This window comes from Ranitomeya imitator, chromosome 2, assembly GCF_032444005.1.
Source record: "Ranitomeya imitator isolate aRanImi1 chromosome 2, aRanImi1.pri, whole genome shotgun sequence".
Lineage (NCBI taxonomy): Eukaryota > Metazoa > Chordata > Amphibia > Anura > Dendrobatidae > Ranitomeya > Ranitomeya imitator.
In genome coordinates this window covers 484,087,411-484,106,455 of record NC_091283.1, presented here as the reverse complement: position 1 = coordinate 484,106,455, position 19,045 = coordinate 484,087,411, and the positions used below count along the sequence as shown (strand labels likewise).

General features: G+C 44.1%; 1 protein-coding gene across 1 annotated transcript in view; it reads left to right on the top strand.

The window, feature by feature from the left end:
• Window positions 1-19,045, top strand: part of ACBD4 (acyl-CoA binding domain containing 4) — a 72,457-nt gene that overhangs the window by 50,264 nt on the left and 3,148 nt on the right. Inside the window, exons 2-10 of the mRNA XM_069751377.1 lie at window positions 1,552-1,776; window positions 3,875-3,995; window positions 5,063-5,147; window positions 5,702-5,822; window positions 9,235-9,387; window positions 9,848-9,945; window positions 10,030-10,156; window positions 12,888-13,084; window positions 13,483-13,533. Coding sequence (XP_069607478.1) covers window positions 1,695-1,776; window positions 3,875-3,995; window positions 5,063-5,147; window positions 5,702-5,822; window positions 9,235-9,387; window positions 9,848-9,945; window positions 10,030-10,156; window positions 12,888-13,084; window positions 13,483-13,533 — 1,035 coding nt within the window. The 5' untranslated portion in view covers window positions 1,552-1,694. The remainder of the gene's footprint in view (window positions 1-1,551; window positions 1,777-3,874; window positions 3,996-5,062; window positions 5,148-5,701; window positions 5,823-9,234; window positions 9,388-9,847; window positions 9,946-10,029; window positions 10,157-12,887; window positions 13,085-13,482; window positions 13,534-19,045) is intronic.

Here is a 19,045-nt window from a genome sequence, read left to right as displayed (position 1 = left end):
CTGATGGACTCCTCTGTCTTCTATGATGATGGCATTACACCTCACCACTCTAGTGCAGTCATTGCTCCCAGCTCCGGTGGATGACATCGCTGGATATTATCAGGTCGGAAAATCTTGTATTGGCTGCAACCGCTTGACAGCACTTGAAGGCTATCCTCAGATCATGTCTGTTTCACCGCTCATGACTCTGTTGGGGGCTTTTACCTTAATTCCCGAAAAACAGGATTCAGAAGGGCCTCTGATGAAACCATTGATTTTAGTTAGGCTGGTTTCACACAAATGATATTCAAGGTTCGAGTATGGGTCGTGATGCCTGGACCGGCCTTGGGTCTTCTGACCCGAACTCCACAACCTCATGGGCATATATGAGGCTGTTACGCTAGGGGCAGGAGACCCTTGTACTACACTTGGACTGTGAAAGTTACAAGTGAAATTTAATCCAAAACAGGAAATTTTGGACTCCTGCTGACCTTTTTTTGGCTGTGTGCGTCTTTTTAGCCTGGCCCGATAGCAGAATAAACGTTCATTTTCAGTAGAGTTTTATGTTTTGGACTCATTTGCCTAACTGAAGTCAGTGGCTTCATTGTTGGCACGTCTGGATCCTGTCTTTCAGGGACAGAAACCCTCAATAGACTCATGAACACCGCACTGTGACTGGCATCAGGTAATGTGCCTGTAATGCACTTCTCTGGCACTAACACAGTCTGGGTGGCACTGTTTAGGGGAGCCTACTGTGTGGGGGTTCATAAAAATCAATGACTTGTCCTGGGCCTATAACAAATAGTCAGAATCCATCTTTCCTTCATGGAAGATCTGCTGTGAAAATTTTTTTTGCAGATTTTTCACTTTGCAATGAAATTTACCAGGGTTATGGAGTCGGTAAGCCAAACCTCCGACTCCTCAATTTCCATGACTCCGACTCCACCAAAATGGGCTCCGACTCTGACTCCACAGCCCTGCAATTTACTATCAAATCCGCTTGCAACACACCGGGATTTTGCTGTGAAAATCCACTATGTGTGCAGGTAATTTAATGTAGATCTCCTCCTTATAATGCTGAATATGGAAAAAGTGTCCTAGCATGGCACATGATATTTGGATGGGCTCTTGGCCTGACTCGAGGTTGTTGAGTTTGGATTAGGAGACCCAAGGCTGCTCCAGACATCAAAGTCCTTCCTCTGATCATAATTTCTAGACTTCTGAATTTGGCCTAAATAATATTTCACTCTAAAATAAAAATTAATGGAGAAATCTCCGTTCTTGTTTTTAGTTCTACCTTCTTCGGTTTGGCCACTAATTTGGCCATTATTGCAGTCCTAATCCAGGTTCTCACTCCGCTAGGTATGCAGGGATCTGTTTGCCATTCAGGACTCTTGGAAAGCTGGGTGATCACTCCTGTGATTGCTGCAGTGATAGTTTGATGGTTTTCATCATTATTTCCCAGATTTCACTACAGAGAGATTGCCACGTGTTCTACAGCAATGCTTTTCTTTATGGTTCTGTATCTTGTAGGTTTTTGTCTTCTCATTGTCTTTTTTTCTACAAACCAAGTCAACAGGCGGATTAGAGTTCACCTGTTATCAGGGCATGGTGCAGCGGAGCAGTGCCACGGCAGTACCTGGCAGCACTTTTGTCCTGTAGAGGAAGCTTTGTACGCTGCAGTCTGGGATTGTGCAGCTCTGCGTTCTGGACCCATGGGGACGGATCAGGATGAAACTGGATACCAGAGGCAATTTAATGCAGCTGTGTCCGTTATTCAGAGCTTGCCAAAAAACGGTATGTAAAGCCCTATGTGACCCCGTGTTATGTCACAAGTCCATGTAATGTCCCTTCATGCTACTAGTTATGTGTCTGTAATGCATCGCACTCATTATATCCCTACTCCTCCATGATTTATGGACCTATATACCAGCACACCCCACCAGCCTCCCTGCCATAGGAGAGGACAGTATGGAGGGGCAGTGATAGAGCAAAGTAATGATGCTATATAGGTATAAAAACAATGACGGGAGGGCAGGTGACGTCCTCCCCGTGGTACCAAGGGTCGTTTTTGCCCCAGGTGCTTCAAGATATCTTGGTCAATAACCCCTTCATTACCGGAGCTTTATTCGATTTTGCGTTTTTGTTTTTCGCTCCCGTCTTTCCCAGAGCCATAACTTTTTTATTTTTCCGTCAATATGGCCATGTGAGGGCTTATTTTTTTGCAGGACGAGTTGTACTTTTGAACGACACCATTGGTTTTACCATGACGTGTACTAGAAAACGGGAAAGAAATTCTAAGTGCTGTGAAATTGCAAAAAAAAAGTGCAATCCCACACTTGTTTTTTTGTTTGGCTTTTTTGCAAGGTTCGCTAAATGCTAAAACTGACCTGATACTATGATTCTCCGGGTCATTACGAGTTCATAGACACCAAATATGTCTAGGTTCCAAACTTTGCTTTAAAAAAAAAAAAAAATTGTCATTTTCTGATACCCATAGCGTCTCCATTTTTCGCGATCTCAGGTCGAGTGAGGGCTTATTTTTTGTGTGCCGAGCTGACGTTTTTAATGATACTATTTTGATGCAGATACGATCTTTTGCTCGAATGCAATGTTGCGACGACCAAAAAAAAAACCTAATTCTGTCTTTTTGACTTTTTTTCTCACTACGCCGTTTAGCGATCAGGTTCATTTTTTTATATATATATCTATATATATAATTGTCTAAGGGTTTTTCCGTCTGTCTGTCTGTCTGTTTGTCTGTCTGTCCTGGAAATCCCGCGTCTCTGATTGGTCGAGGCCGCTGATGTCATAAAGGACGTAGAAGTCCCACGTTTCTGATTCAGCGACGGGCACAGTATCGACGTAGATGTCATAATGGTTGCCATGGCGACAATGATGTAATAAAGGTTGCCTAGACCAATCAGCGACGGGCACAGACTGCCGCGAATTCTGGAATCCTCATTGTCCATATACTACGGGGACATGCATATTCTAGAATACCCGATGCGTTAGAATATATATATATATATATATATATATATATATATATATATATATATATATATATATATATATATATATATATATATATATATATATATATACTAGATTGTGGCCCGATTCTAACGCATCGGGTATTCTAGAATATGCATGTCGCTGATTGGTTGAGGCAACCTTTATGACATCATCGTCGCCATGCTGTGCTTGTCGCTGATTGGTCGAGGCCTGGTGGCCTCGACCAATCAGAGACGCGGGATTTCCAGGACAGTTTGACAGAAAAACCCTTAGACAATTATATATATAAATATATATTTTTAAACACATTTTTTACTTTCGGCATGCTGTAATAGTCTCCATTGGAGACTAGAAGCTGGCACAACTCGATCGGCTCTGCTACTACTGTCTGTATACTCTCTTTTGTGTCCTTCCCCTGCCCAGGAGCTGTGGTATGATCAGACCATGTCCCTGTACGGTCAGACACAGCCATTACACAGTACACAGCAGGGGCACATTTATAGGATTATCTCAGCACAGGGACATTTTTTTTAAACACATCCAATTGTGGAAATTTTTATTACTCCAAGATGTATTGATTAAAATGAACTTTGTTTGTAGGAAAATCCCTTTAACACCGCTGACGGCTTTCTACTTGTATGCTGTCCATTATTCTGACACCATGTCCTGGTTTCCACTTATCCAAACTACAATTATAGGCGGGTCATGTAGATAGAAGTGCAAAAAGAATATATCTAGACAGATGTAAAGAGGAAGACATATAAAAGCCACCTTTGCTTATCATTCTCACCTTACTCTGTGTATAGGGTCCTATGTGTATTCACCTCCTGTCTCCCCATCCCCTGAATGACTGGACTTTTCATCCTGGTTCCCCTAGGCGCTTACCGGCCGTCATATGAAGAAATGCTCAGATTCTACAGCTACTACAAGCAGGCTACCATGGGACCCTGCAATATAACTCGCCCCGGGTTCTGGGATCCTATCGGGAAGTACAAGTGGTATGAACACTATACTTTATTTCATGTGCCCGTATGTGAACGTCTTAAAGGGCCAGAATTCTCATTTGTGAGAAAGAGTGGAGTGGCGATAAGTGTTGGCACATTCGACCTGTTCATGTATACTTGGATAACTAAATTATGAATGCTATGTAATGCTACATTTCCCCAGCAGCAGGGTTTCTTAAAGTGTTTTTATAATGAGACAACCCCTTTAACGAGCACCTGTCGCTTACCATAAACAGGTATTTTTTTTTGTACCTAGTGTAAATGCTACTGTGCTCCTGAATCTAAAGTTGTTTTTCTTTTTTTTGTGCGCCTTTCCGTTCCTTATATAGGGCCCCCTCTTCCCTATCTATACATCTAATCTTGTTATCCAAGTGGGCATGGTTCTCCATTGTCTGGGTGTAGGAGCAGGAACAAAAAATAATGCCAAATTCAGGAGAAAATTGCAACTTGCATTAGGTAAAAAATACATATTTATGGCAAGTTATCGGGCCTCTTTAGGGACTGGCAATAAAGCTTGTACAGACATTAGCAAATGTATGCAGAATACGGCAAAGGCAGAAGTGAAACAGTGGTGAGCACTAAGCAATATACACAGCACAGGTCAGCGTATATATACGACCCAGATCAGCGTTTTCTCTAATATATTATAGGAGGGTCCCAGGAGGATTCATTCCATGCATCCTGGCTCTTAATTTCCACTGGACAATTCTCCTTTTTTGCCTACCAGCTTGCATTATTTTGGTCTAAGGGGTAACCTTTCTCCTTGTGAAGTGACATGTCAGTGTAAGGAGACTTATAGGCCATGAAAAGCTCCTGGGAAATTAAATATGCAAATTGTCTTTTCAGAGAGGAAGAGTGCTTGACCGCTAGTGCCTCTTATTGGAAGGGCACCACCCCCGAAACATGTCTCTTCAAATTGAGATGCCTGTTAGGCTTTTATCCTAAGTCAGGTGGCAAGACTCATTAAAGGGTTGATATTGACTTTTATGATTGTGGGCGGCGCTAGAGTTTAAGCCCCTCTTCGGCAATTTGCATACATTATTTTGGTATGTCTTTTGCAGGGATGCCTGGAGCAAGCTTGGTGATATGAGTCAAGAGGACGCCATGTGTGCTTATATCCGAGAAATGAAAATGGTGGCACAAAAGGTACAGTATATGACGTGTGATGTCTTGTCTGATAATGGTGGAGAAATTGAATAAAGCCAATGTCATGACGCGGGTCCCATCTGATGTCACCTTATTCCCGACAGTTTATTATCAGCCACGAACATGAGGTTCTGATATTATGTCCATTATATAGCCATAGCATTAGTCTACGGATCACCCCATAGGGGTGTGGTAGTTCAAGATAGTCGCCATAGACTTTGTTGCATCATGAGAATCTAGCGAGTGGTATACGTACTGGCCCACATGAACTACACCGCCATGGCGGGTAGAAAATATAATATGCCCTGGGTGCCAAAGGTGGAATAGCAAGCCATTCTGCTCTGGTCAGGGCATGCGGAGGCAGAGCTAGGTCAGTCAGCTTAATGGTTAATCAGTTTTGCTGATATATACCGGTATACACCAAATACATTACGTACTGGAGAACGTAGACCTTTCTCATGCCTTTACATGTTTTCTTGACATGCAGGACTTTAATATGTACTGGACTAATCTATATGGTAACAGTGAAAACCCTTCTGTTTTGTATGTATCAGATTATAGACACAATCCCCTTGGAAGACACATCACCGGAGATGTTTGAGCATTTCCGTCCCCTGTATGATGTCATCCCTGACATGCCACGTCCCCCAGACTCCTTTTTCGAGGCCAGCAATGGTAGGTGGACGCTCCTCTATTACAAAACCTCAAACATGACCTCTCCACTTATTTTTTTAAACTTTGATTTATGAAAGGGGTATTCACATCTCCAAAATCCTATCCCAATATGTAGTAGAAATGTTGTGTAGTTCTTCTGATTAGCTATGTCTCTTACCCCGAGGGCAGGGCATTGCAGAAGCTTAGATACTCATGGTTAGGACCACTAACAACTATCTAGCTATCGTTACATTAGTCGCCATAACCATGGATACCTAAGCAACTGCAATGCCCTGCACATGGGGTAAGCAACATAGCTAATCAGAAGAACTATATTACATTTGAAAAAGGAGGTATGTGCTTATATTATTATGATTGCAACTACTACATATTGAGATAATGTATTGGAGATGGGAATTCCCCTTTGAGGCCATTAATTTGGACGCCAATCTTAATGAGGGGCGTGCAAGAATAACATTAAGATCATTAGCAGTATTAACAATATAAGCTTCATATTTTAATAATCAATAACAACAATATATAATAAATCATCTATAAAAACATAGCAAGAACATTGTAGGATCTACGCTAACGCATTCCGAACCGAAGCATGCTTCTTAATCATGGCATAGTGTGCTTTATAAGTGGTCAGCCCAAGATTAATACGGAGCCCCCAAGAATGTGAACTCAAGGGGAAAAATAAAAGCACCCAGTGTTTTTTAGCAGTATGCTGTTTGTATTGTTATTTGGCTATTTGATTTCACAACTGTTATTTTGCAAGTATATGGCGGTGATATGTTGGCAGTATTTTGTAGACTGAGATATACAGTATATACAAGGTTTTACAAGCAGCCTTGGCTTCACCTAGACTACGGTACCTTTGTGACTCTGTATATGAGCAGATTATTACTTTTTTATAGCCTAAAGGGTTAAAGTTTAAAGATCTGGCAGATAAGCGGATATACTGTAGCCTGGTGAAAGTTTATCTTATCACTAGAGAGCAGCTATCTTCCATATGAAAGAAACCTCTGCAAGTGAGCCAATATTGCAGCCTGGCTTATGAATACAATGCAGACAGAAAGCAAATACACACACAGACGCATGTAGCTGCTTAAAGGGATTTACTGGTTTTATTTAAAGAGAGCTTCTAGTTTCCTAATATATTTCCTGTTTCTGCTCATTATAGTATTACAAATCACTGATTGCCGTCAGTGGAAAAAAATTAAATATTTTATTGTATCCATAAGATAAAAAACTGTAGCGGTCTGGTTCTATGTTCAGTGGATACAGTAAATACATCTGTTCAACAAATATTGCTCCTGTTTTTGATGGTTTTCTTCGACGTATCAGGTCAGTGGTGTAAATTAGGGCTTCAGTAAAGGGGGGCACAATACATCTGTGTGGGGCCCCAAGCCAGATTATGCTAGTTTGTGGCTACATAGGTGCGCCCTAGTAAGTATAATGGGCACTTCACTGAATAAGACCGATCGTACCAGCATACAGTGACCATATAGTGTTAGATGCCAGTCCTTCAGACCATCCAAGTGACTACAGAAGCGTTAGATATAGTGGCTCACTAGTAATGTTCTTTCTATTGGGAGTTTTTGCTTTTTCCTTTTTTTCCATCTGGCCCAGACCACCCTGATGACTTCTTGTGGCCACAACTGGTCTGCAGAGTTTCGAACAGGAACATATTTGACTTCTTACATTTCTAGCACCTACAGAGACTTCTCATCCCGTTTCTGCTCAGTGTATGCCTATTGCCACCCCATTTATTCCATCACTGCACCTGCGATGTCTCAAAGTTTCCCCAAATTCTGTACTCCAGAAATATTGGTTCCATTACTATAACTACCCCAAATTATGCCACATAAACCCCCTAAAAAAGTGCAAATGGTGCTCTATAGCGTGTCCCTGGTAGTAGACAATAATAGCAAGTAATAAATTCCCCCCTGTGCCCCTAAGAATTACAGGATACATAATTTAAAAAAAAATACTGCTGTGTCTGCCCCCTATAAACTAAGAATTCTTCAGCGTGCCACCTATAAGTAATAATGCCCTTAGAATTCCATCTTGACAAATATTGTCCCTAGAGCGCCCCCAGAAAGTAATGATGCCTCCTTTGCAATTTAAAGGGTTTAATTAATTAATTAATCCCTCGAAAAGTGACAATGTCTTCTAAGTGCTCTGCCACCAAGAAAAGTAATAATGCTACAAATGCCCCTCAAAAGTAATAATGTGCTCATTAAAAAGTGACAATTTCTTGACTGGCTGTTCAAAAGCATTAATACCTCAGGGAAAAATTGTGACGAGTCCTCCCTTACACAGCTAGCACCCAAGCACAGGTGGAGCGATCTGCTGGGGACGTTGACGTCCTGTGTGAGCCCTTGTTGTTAGCACCAAGCACAGGTGGAGCGATGTGGTGACGTCATCTTGCTTCTTCTGCTGGGGACATTGACGTGCTGTGTGAGCCCTTTCTGTTAGCACCAAGCACAGGTGGAGCGATGTGGTGACGTCCTCTTGCTTCTTCTGCTGAGGACACTGACGTCCTGTGTGAGCCCTTGGTGTTAGCACCAAGCACAGGTGGAGCGATGTGGTGACGTCCTCTTGCTTCTTCTGCTGAGGACGCTGACGTCCTGTGTGAGCCCTTGGTGTTAGCACCAAGCACAGGTGGAGCGATGTGGTGACGTCATCTTGCTTCTTCTGCTGAGGACGCTGACGTCCTGTGTGAGCCCCTGGTGTTAGCACCAAGCACAGGTGGAGCGATGTGGTGACGTCATCTTGCTTCTTCTGCTGAGGACGCTGACGTCCTGTGTGAGCCCCTGGTGTTGGCACCAAGCACAGGTGGAGCGATGTGGTGACGTCATCTTGCTTCTTCTGCTGGGGACGCTGACGTCCTGTGTGAGCACTTGGTGTTCTGTAAGCTGCAGGCCCCAAATGATCTGCAGAAAATAGTAAGGAAGGGAACCCAAAACAGGAGTCCGATTTTCCTTTCTGACTATATAGATAGTATGTTATGTATACAGATTTTATATAGCATATGATTGTACATAGGTATATGAAGTCATGAGATGTAAAGCTGGCCACATGCCTAGATGGATAGGGCAGTGACGATCTAATGTGTATTGGGGCCTACCCTCTATTCACTGAAGGCAGACGTCAAGGTGGGGATTAAGATCAAGCAGGGGAATTTCAGTTGCCCAATGCTTTTCTTGTTGGGGAGATAAGTTGCCACCAGACAACTCTTCTGTTCTTACTGAGAACACATTCATGGGTGGCTGGACCCACCGATGTAATGTGCATGGCTGGCCTAAATTATCGGGCCACAAATACAGCATCTACCCATGTTTTATCCTTGCCATTTGTAGATTCCTTTATGTAACTGATATTTTCTCTACCATCCACATTGTCCATAAATGCCCTCGTCTTACAGATGATGAAAGTTCAGAGGATGCGAAGGAGCAGAGTGAAGAAACGTGGGACCAACGTCCTGGAGAGGCCAAACGACATGACGCTGTAACAGAGGAGATGGAGCCGGGGGTAGTGTCTGTGCAGGAAGAGCTAGAACAAAGAAGAGATCCTTTAGGTTGGCGAGTACAGACCAGATGTGAATTCTTCACCATAATGTAAAATCTGCACTAGTTGCTAGATATTGTCGTACAATTTAAGGACCTTTTTAGTAAGTGCAGATCAGGTGCTGCTTCTAGGCTCCTATTGTAAAATGACTAACTCCACACTATGGCATACTCACCGCCATTGATCCTGTTCTCCAGACAGCGGAGATGGCCGTCACCCATCAGTCCCTCTCCATTGCAGGCTGAGAATCTGATATCTCTAAAGTACAGACGTACACAAACATTACAACGTCAACCACTTTGCCACTGTACTTATGGCTGATGGGCACCAGTTGGAGTGGGGCACTTATGTGTTATTGCATGTTGTATGGTCACTGGCCGGTTCTCATTTAGTATATAGTCCTATAGTTAGGTGGATTGTCTACAAGTTAGCTTGCTGATTTTTTTTTTTTTTTTTGCTTGCGCATTCAGGTGAGGCAACACGTCCAGTGCAAGCTGAGCAGAGATTGCAGAGCTGGGGGTCAGAAAATGATAATTCTGACAGTGTGGAGCAGCTGGGGTCTGATAAGGTGGGACGCTAATGTAATAAATACATTACTTATACTATGCAATCTGTGAATTAGTGTATATATAATGTATGCACATCCTCTTAGGACTGTGAAGACAATGGTTCTAGGATTTATCCACACTTATTTCAAGCATCTGATGTTTCACACAAAAAGACCAAGGCTAGAACAAGGAGAAGTGCAGACAGGCGAAAGGATGAGGATTGCTACACAGGTATTGAAGTATATATGTAACAGCAAGACGCTAAGTGTTTGTTCACATTGAAAGTGCTACTTCAGGTGAGAAAACAAAAAATGAAGGTCCTCTTCTAAGCTGTTGCCAAAGACAGACCTTCCTGCTACCGTGTTGCCCCGAAAATAAGATCTACCCCAAAAATAAGCCCTAACATGATTTTACAGGATGCTTGAAGTATAAGGGTATGTTCACACGTTCAGGATTTCCATCCTTTTTTTTTCAGGACAGTTTTTTTAAAAAACTGCAGCTCTTGGCAGAAAACGCAGGTCCTTTTTTTGGTCCTTTTTTTGTCCTTTTTTGATGCGTTTTTTGATGCGTTTTTTGATGCGTTTTTTGATGCGTTTTTTTATCCTTTTTTTATGCAGTTTTCTATGCAGAGACTGTGTGTTTCCTAGGAAGCTTTTTAGGGCTAAAATGGCTGAAAATACCCTAACCCTACCCCTAACCCTACCCCTAACCCTACCCCTAACCCTAACCCTACCCCTACCCCTACCCCTATTCTAACCTTAGTGAAAAAAAAAAAAAAAATTCTTAATTTTTTATTGTCCCTACCAATGGGGGTGACAAAGTGGGGGGGGGGTGTCATTTACTATTTTTTTATTTTGATCACTGAGATAGGTTATATCTCAGTGATCAAAATGCACTTTGGAGCGAATCTGCCGGCCGGCAGATTCGGCGGGCGCACTGCGCATGCGCCCGCCATTTTGCAAGATGGCGGCGCCCAGGGAGAAGACGGCCGGACGGACACCGGGACGCCGGGTAAGTATAAGGGGGGGAGATTAGGGCACGGGGGGGGGGGGGGGCATCGGAGCACTGGGGGGGGGCATCGGAGCACGGGGGGGGGGCATCGGAGCACGGGGGGGCGGGATCGGAGCACGGGGGGGCAGCCACACTCCGCCCACGCACTTCCGCCCGCTCCCCCGCACTTCCTGCTGCAGCGGTTCTGCACATCAAATCGCAGTAAAACCCGCAGATATATTTTTGATCTGCGGGTTTTACTGCGATTTTGACCTCACAATGGAGGTCTATGGGTGCAGAACCGCTGCGGTTCAGGAAAAAGAAGTGACATGCTCCTTCTTTTTTGCCGCAGCTATTCTGCGCGGCTTTTTAAACGAAATTACGGATCATGTGCACAGCAGTGACTGTTTTCCATAGGGTTACATTGTTATGTACCCTGCATGGAAAACAGCTGCGGAACCGCAGCTGCAAAACCGCTGCGGTTCCGCAGTAAAAAACGCACTGTGTGAACATGGCCTAAGCATCCAAAAATAAGCCCTACTTACAGTCAGTTGGGGTGGGGGGCAAACTGGGGCCCCGAGTATTTCTAATCCGAGTTTGACTTAAGGGCCTTTTGCGACATCATGGTCATGTGATCATGAGGTCACTTAAGGTACCTTCACACTGAACGATATCGCTAGCGATCCGTGACGTTGCAGCGTCCTGGCTAGCGATATCGTTCAGTTTGACACGCAGCAGCGATCAGGATCCTGCTGTGATGTCATTGGTCGCTGCAGAAAGTCCAGAATTTTATTTCGTCGCTGGACTCCCTGCAGACATCGCTGAATCGGCGTGTGTGACGCGGATTCACCGATGTCTTCACTGGTAACCAGGATAAACATCGGGTTACTAAGCGCAGGGCCGCGCTTAGTAACCCGATGTTTACCCTGGTTACCAGCGTAAAAGTTAAAAAAAAGCAAACACTACATACTTACCTTCCGCTGTCTGTCCCCGGCACTGTGCTTTCCTGCACTGGCTGTGAGCGCAGCGGCCAGAAAGCACAGCGGTTACGTCACCGCTGTGCTTTCCGGCCGCTGTGCTTACACAGCGCAGAGAAGCAGAACGCTGGGGGACAGACAGCAGAAGGTAAGTATGTAGTGTTTTTTTTTTTTTACTTTTACGCTGGTAACCAGGTTAAACATCTGGTTACTAAGCGCGGCCCTGCGCTTAGTAACCCGATGTTTACCCTGGTTACCGGCATCGTTGGTCACTGGAGAGCTGTCTGTGTGACAGCTCTCCAGCAACCAAACAGTGACACTGCAGCGATCGACATCGTTGTCGGTATCGCTGCAGCGTCGCTCAGTGTGAAGGTACCTTAAAAGGTCCTTTAACTGCATAAGTCTAGAGCAACTGAAAAGGAGACAGTCTGGTATGCAGTGCCGGCCTTAAGGGGGCATGGGGCAAAGCAAACTAAGCAACTTCTCCCCACTCTCTTAGGGTCCACAAGTGTTTCTATTCCGAGTTAACACTGGACCTTTGGTGACATCACGGTCATGTGACCATGATGTCATCAAAGGTCCTGTAACTGTGGAAGTCTAGAGGAATTGAAGAGGAGATATATCTACTCCAGTCCAGTGTCCCAGTAGAGTTTTTCGTTTGTATGTAGAGGGGACTTTCTGACTAACTAATTTTAATAGCTATGTCAGTTCCCTGATGAGCTAGTAATGAGCCTGTCAGCCAGCCCCCTTCACACACAACAGTGATAACATGCTGACACAGGCTCGTCTAGTGCCTGCTTTAAACTTCTTACATTTTTTGGCAAGTATCCTGTTAGCAGAGAGCTGGATGGCTGTAAGGGGTATTATGATTCCGCCACAAGTACTAGGAGCTTTACCTTTTTTTTTTTGTGATTTACAATTGTAAATCCGATTTCACGAATAGTTTATGCCGGGTTGTATGTTTTTTCATAAAGTGTTTTGTTCCCTCCATTTAGTTCCTCAATCAACTAGTGATGTCTGGCAAAGAAAACCCAGTGATAAAGACAGTGGAGAGACATCACATGGATTGCAGAGCAGATACAGAAGTGAACCGCACCACTTGAGCCCTCAAATTAAGGCCACGGTAGAGGCTCTGCAAGCGTCAATCCAGAGTCTCTGTCAGCGGCTAGAAAGCCTGGAGAGAGCTTTACAGGTTATGATTCTGCAACCTTATCAGTTAGCTATGATCTATGGAAAACATAAAGTAACTTGTGTTACATGCAAAGCCCATTTTTAAAGCAACTGTGTCAGATTTTCTACTTTATGTATGGGGCTAAGCTGCAATGCCACGCACAGCCAGAGGACAAAAGGGGAGCTGTTTGTTTACAGTAATCTCATACAACCACTAAATATCACATATAAAGTGATGTATTTACTGTGACAACAAAGCAGGGTCTCACAGTATCTATTCTGTCACAAGTCTGTGAGCCCTTCTTCTTTCTATCAGTGGCTTATGTATTTGGCTAATAATCAGATCTGATCAGATAAGCAATAGGTTTATGGTTGTCATTTAGCATTCATACTGAACACAGATCTTTTCTTCCCTCACAGGATCAGCGACAATATATAGAAGGGCAAACGCTGCGATCACATAAACTGCCGGTATGTCAGTAATCAGAAAGTGTGACTGAATCGGACCAGTGTCTATGACTAACTACCAGAACGATAAAAATGATACAACTAAAGCTCTGTTCACACTTGCAACTTCCATTCATAACGAAAGTCACAACGCTCTGATGGGTCCATCATATGACAGTTACTACAGCAACAAATTGACTCCTATTAAGGTCCATCAGGTTTATGCAGTGGTGCAAATGTGAACAGTATAATGATATCATCTACAAATGTACAAAATAGCACAGAGCCTGCTCCATACATGGTGGGTGCTCACTATGTCCCCTTCACACGTCCTGATATTCCCGGTTCTGTTTTTTTCTAGTATTGGTGCTATCAGTGTTCGTGTGTAACCTACGTGTGGCATCCATGTGACGCATATCAGCACCTGAGAAAAGCAGTACAGTTGGCGCTGTTTCCAAGCACCGGGTGCTTCTCATCATTGTTGCCTGTTCTCCCTGCGACCAGACAACGCTGATAGGAGCTGGAGTCGGCACTCGCTGTGTGTGTAAATCGTGTATTAAATAAATTTAAAAAAACGGTGTAGGGTCCCCCTCTACTTTCCTAACCAGCTGGGGGTTGATGTTAATATTCTGGGAAGGGGCCAAAAGCCATAAAGGTTCCCAGCGTATTAATAGCAACTGTATGCTTAGCTTTTCATTGGTTATTTTAGGGGTACCCCAAAATAAAAAATTGTGTGGTCCCCCCGATATTTACTAACAAGCAAAGGCTAAACAGACACCTGTGAGCTGATATTAATAGACTTGGATGGGGCCATGAATATTAAATGCACCAATTCTGGATCTTCGCCTCCACTTTTCCCACTTGCCCTGGTGTGGTGGCATATGGCGTAATAGTTGTGGGGTTGATATCTGCTTTAAAATGTAGCTGACATCAAGCTCAAGGGTTAGTAATGGAGAGGTGTCTATCAAACACCCCCATTACTAACTCCATAGTCCAATTTAATAAAGGCACAGATATAGTAAAGTCCTTTAATTGAAATAAACACTCCCCGACCCTCTTTTACCCATTTATTCACCAAATAAATAAAAAAGCAAAATTATACTCTCCGCCGATAATCCATAATGCTCATATCCCACAAAGATCCACAACTCATATACATCCGGATGGTGTGGTGAGTGGTGACATCAGTGAAACGACAGCTGACCATTCCAGCTGCAACCCACTGAGCATCATTAAGGTTACCGCCGGTCCCAGGCAGCAGTTCTAATGCTCAGCTCAGTGTGTTCCGACCGGCGTTGTGAGCTGTTGCATCAGGGTGTCACCACTCACCACACCATCTGGATGTAGCTGAGTTGGGGATCTTCATGGGACATGAGCATTATAGATCATAAGCGGAAAAGTGAGTAGATCTTTGCTTTTTTTTATTTTTTGGTGAATAAATGGTTACAATAGGGTTGGGAGTGTGTATTTCAATTATAGGTCTTTACTCTGTGTCCTTTATTAAATTTGACAATGGGGGTAGTAATTGGGGTGTCTTATAGATGCTTCTCCATTACTAACCCCTGGGCTTGATGTCAGCGACCAGAAAACGGCTGACATCAACCCCACAACTATTACCCCACTTGCCACCGCACTAGTGCACGTGGGAAGAGCAGAGGCTAAGTGCCAGAATTGGTGCATCTGATGGATACGCCATTTCTGGGGCGGTTGATGGCTGATGTTCTTAGTTTGGGAGGGAGCCAATACCCATGGCCCCGTGCCAGCCTATTAATATCAGCCTGCAGTTGTCTGTTTAGCCTTTGCTGGTTAGTAAATGTAGGAGGGAGCCCACAAATGTTTTTACTGGGGGGGGTGCCCCATATAATAACCAGTAAAGACTAAGCAAACAGCTGCGAGCTGTTAATAATACGCTGGGAACCTTTATGACTTGGCCCCTTCCCAGAATATTAACATCAGCCCCCAACTGTCGACTTTCCCTCAGCTAGTTAGGAAAATGATGGGGGATGGGGACTCCATGCTGTTTTTTAATTAATTCATTTTATTGATTTAATATATGATATACACACGTAGCGGGTGCTGACTCCAACTCCCACCATGGTTGATTAGTCGCTCTGATCACAGGGTGACCAGGTGACAATGATTAGACTTGTGATTAGTGCTGTTCCCATGCAGCAGGTGCTGACTACAAGTCTCATCAGTGTTGCCTGGTATATCTGATTGCAGAGAGACCAGGTGACAATGTGGAGTTTAATTCAGCACCCGGCGCCTGGGAACAGCGATAACTGTACTACTTTTTCCCAGGTGACGGGAAGTGTCACACTGATGAAACACGTATGTCATCCGTGTGTTATCAGTGCGAACGTATGCAGCACGCATTTCTCCAAGGTGCGTGAAAAAAAAAGAAAAGGACATGTCTGCTTTTTTTTACACTGACACACGATTGATGTGAAAAATCTGACATGCGCACCACCATTGAGTACAATGGGGTGTGCATGTGTCTGTATTCACGGTCCTTAAAATGGACCGCATACGGACATGAAAACCAGATAGCCAGCCCATGCCTCTAACAGCATTGGTCAATTGCTGTTAAAACACTCCGATGCCGCTGTCAGTTACTTATAGTATTATTTAAGTGATAAGTTCTTGGTGGGATGGCTATTGTTTACTTTTTTACCAACCTTCTTTCCCTGGCATGATTGTGGGGTACCGTTGACTTACCATACCAGCCAGCAGCCTATTGGAGGCCACTTTTGATTCTCCTATGATTATTGCACAAAAGTTTGCAGGTTCAGGTCTTGGAGCATGAAAATTAAAAAAAAAGTAAAAATGAAAACCAAAACTGCTGTGGGTTTTTTTTTCCTTTTTTTGTCCACTCTCTTGCATGGGAAAAAAGGAATAAAAGAAAAAAAGTTGTATGTATCCCTAGATGGTGATAAGAAAAATCGTAGTTCAGTATGCGAAAAGCAATCCCTAATACATGTCCATGAACAGAAAAGTAACAAAGGTAAGGGTCCTTAAAAAAAAAAAATTAAAAAAAGGGCAACACAAACCAAATTCTAGAAGAAATATTATAACTGTATCACTGTAATCCTACTGAACTGGAGAACCATTCCACCAGGTCCTTTTTTCTATTCGCCACGACAGCACCCACTAGAGAGAGGGGATCCGCCCCTAGGAACAGGAAACCTACAGAGAGATAAAAGGGGCGGCCCCCCCTCGCTCCTCAGTTGGTTTCCTGTTCCTAGAAGGGAACCCACAGAGAAAACTCTATGGCTAAGAAGAGGAAGACCTGCCTGGGCTACCGCCTGTATCGACTCTGCTGAGCGACAGGGGTCCCAGAGCAGGTGGACAGTGTTGGGGGAATGTTCCTGCGGGCTCCCCCCTCATCTGGTGCGGCTGACAGGGAAGCCTGAAGGTGCCAACGGTCTCCCTGCTGGGACACCGTTGGGTAAGTGCTAATGAATGCACGGCGCAGTGTGGATACCTGCGGTAATGCCCTCCTAAGTGGAGCTGAGCAGCGGTGCGGCGTCCCTGGGCGGAATCTTCCCTCCGTTCCCTCCAGAGGTAAGAGGCGACATGGTGTGGGGAGCAGCGCTTAGGGCGCTTCCGGTATGCAGCAGACGCGGGCGCATGCGCAGTAGCGTCGGCGTCCCATGGAAGGAAGCTTGAACTTCCGGGGTCGCGGTGTCAGAGGACCATTTCCGGGGGAACCGCCATATTGGATTCCCCCATGCGATCCCAGTGTCCGGACGCCGGACTTGTGAGTAAAAAAAAAAAAAAAAATTTTAGGAGGGGATGTATGCAGGAGTGGCTACACTATAAAGGTCAGGATTAGAAGTGCAGTCAGTGTGCATTATGTCGTCCCAAGAGGAGGTCCGTGTGCACTCCATGGAGGAGCCACTAGTACCTAGTAGCGAAACCAGGAAAAAGAGCAGTGGACACTCTAAGATAAGTGACTCCACTGATAAATCGGGAAGGAAATCGTCCCGTTCCACATCCCAAACTAAGGCAACCCCGCAGCCGGTAAAATTAATACGCTGGGTGAGTGTACACATAGCTTCACTGAAGCATATATTGATTCCTTTGCTTGTATTATTCTAGGCAAAGAGGACGGGAAAGAGTAAGCACAAACAATGTGCTATATGTACCGAACCCCTGCCTGACTCCTATACTAAGAGTCTATGTCAGGCATGTATAGATAACACCTTACGGCGGGAGGAATCGGTGAAAATGAATGAGATACGGCTCATAAAAAATCGTGGGAGGCCTGTGTCACGGCATTCAAACCGGCAATTGCAGCCACATGTACTGGCAGGTCAATGTTAGTCTGGCTGGATCAGCTGGAGCAAAATATTAAAAATGGTGTATCCAGGGAGAAGTTACGAGCATCTATCCCTTTGATCAAAGGTGCGGCTGCCTTTATATCGGATGCCTCTATTGACTCCCTACGACTGGCGGCCAGAACAGCTAATATCTCCAATACGGCTAGGCGGGCTTTATGGCTAAAAAAACTGGAAAGGAGATGCCCAATCTAGATCCAAATTATGTGCCATACCCTGTCAGGGTGAGTACCTGTTTGGAACAGTCCTTGACGATATACTCACGAAGGCAGGTGAAAGGAAAAAAGGATTCCCTAATCCCTTTGTTCCATCTTACAGAAGGGCCTTCAGGAAACCACCATTCGGAAAGAAGGGAGGCTTCAGAGACAGATGGAACAATAAGGATTTTAAACAAAAAGGAAACCTGTTTAATAAACGTCCATTCAAGCCAGCCGACAAATTCCAGTAATTATATTCCTCCAGTGGGTGGAAGATTAAAACAGTTTAGGCAACAGTGGGAAGAGATAACAATAAATACTTGGGCCATTAAATTAATATCTTCAGGCCTCACATTAGACTTTATTAGAACTCCACCGGACTCCTTCCTCCTTACCACCTTAAGATCCAGGCCTCAGCAAGAGGCGCTTGAAACAGAGGTTAAAACCCTCCTACGCAAACAAGTCCTAGTGGAAGTCCCATCTTCCCAGATGGGGAGGGGATTTTATTCTCCCTTGTTTCTGATTAGTAAGCCGGATGGCTCTTTCAGAACCATAATTAATTTAAGAAAGCTGAACTCCTTTATAAGGCCTAAAACATTCAAAATGGAATCCATTCGTTCAGCCATAAAGAATCTATTTCCAAACTGTTACATGGTAGTATTGGATCTTAAGGATGCTTACTATCATATTCCTATACATCATTTATTCCAGCAGTTCCTTCGGGTAGCAGTCTGTATAGAGGGACAAATTCGTCATCTACAATATAAGGCGATGCCCTTCGGATTATCCATGGCCCCAAGGGTTTTCACAAAATTGCTATTGGAAGTTATGTCTTTCCTAAGAGTAAAAGATACTTTAGTCATTCCATATCTAGATGACCTATTGATTGTGGGTAAAGACCCCCTACAGTGTGAGCAGAGGTTACGGGAAGTAGTGATTTCCTTACAATCCCTGGGGTGGCTGGTTAATTGGGAAAAATCTAGACTCCAGCCTGTTAAG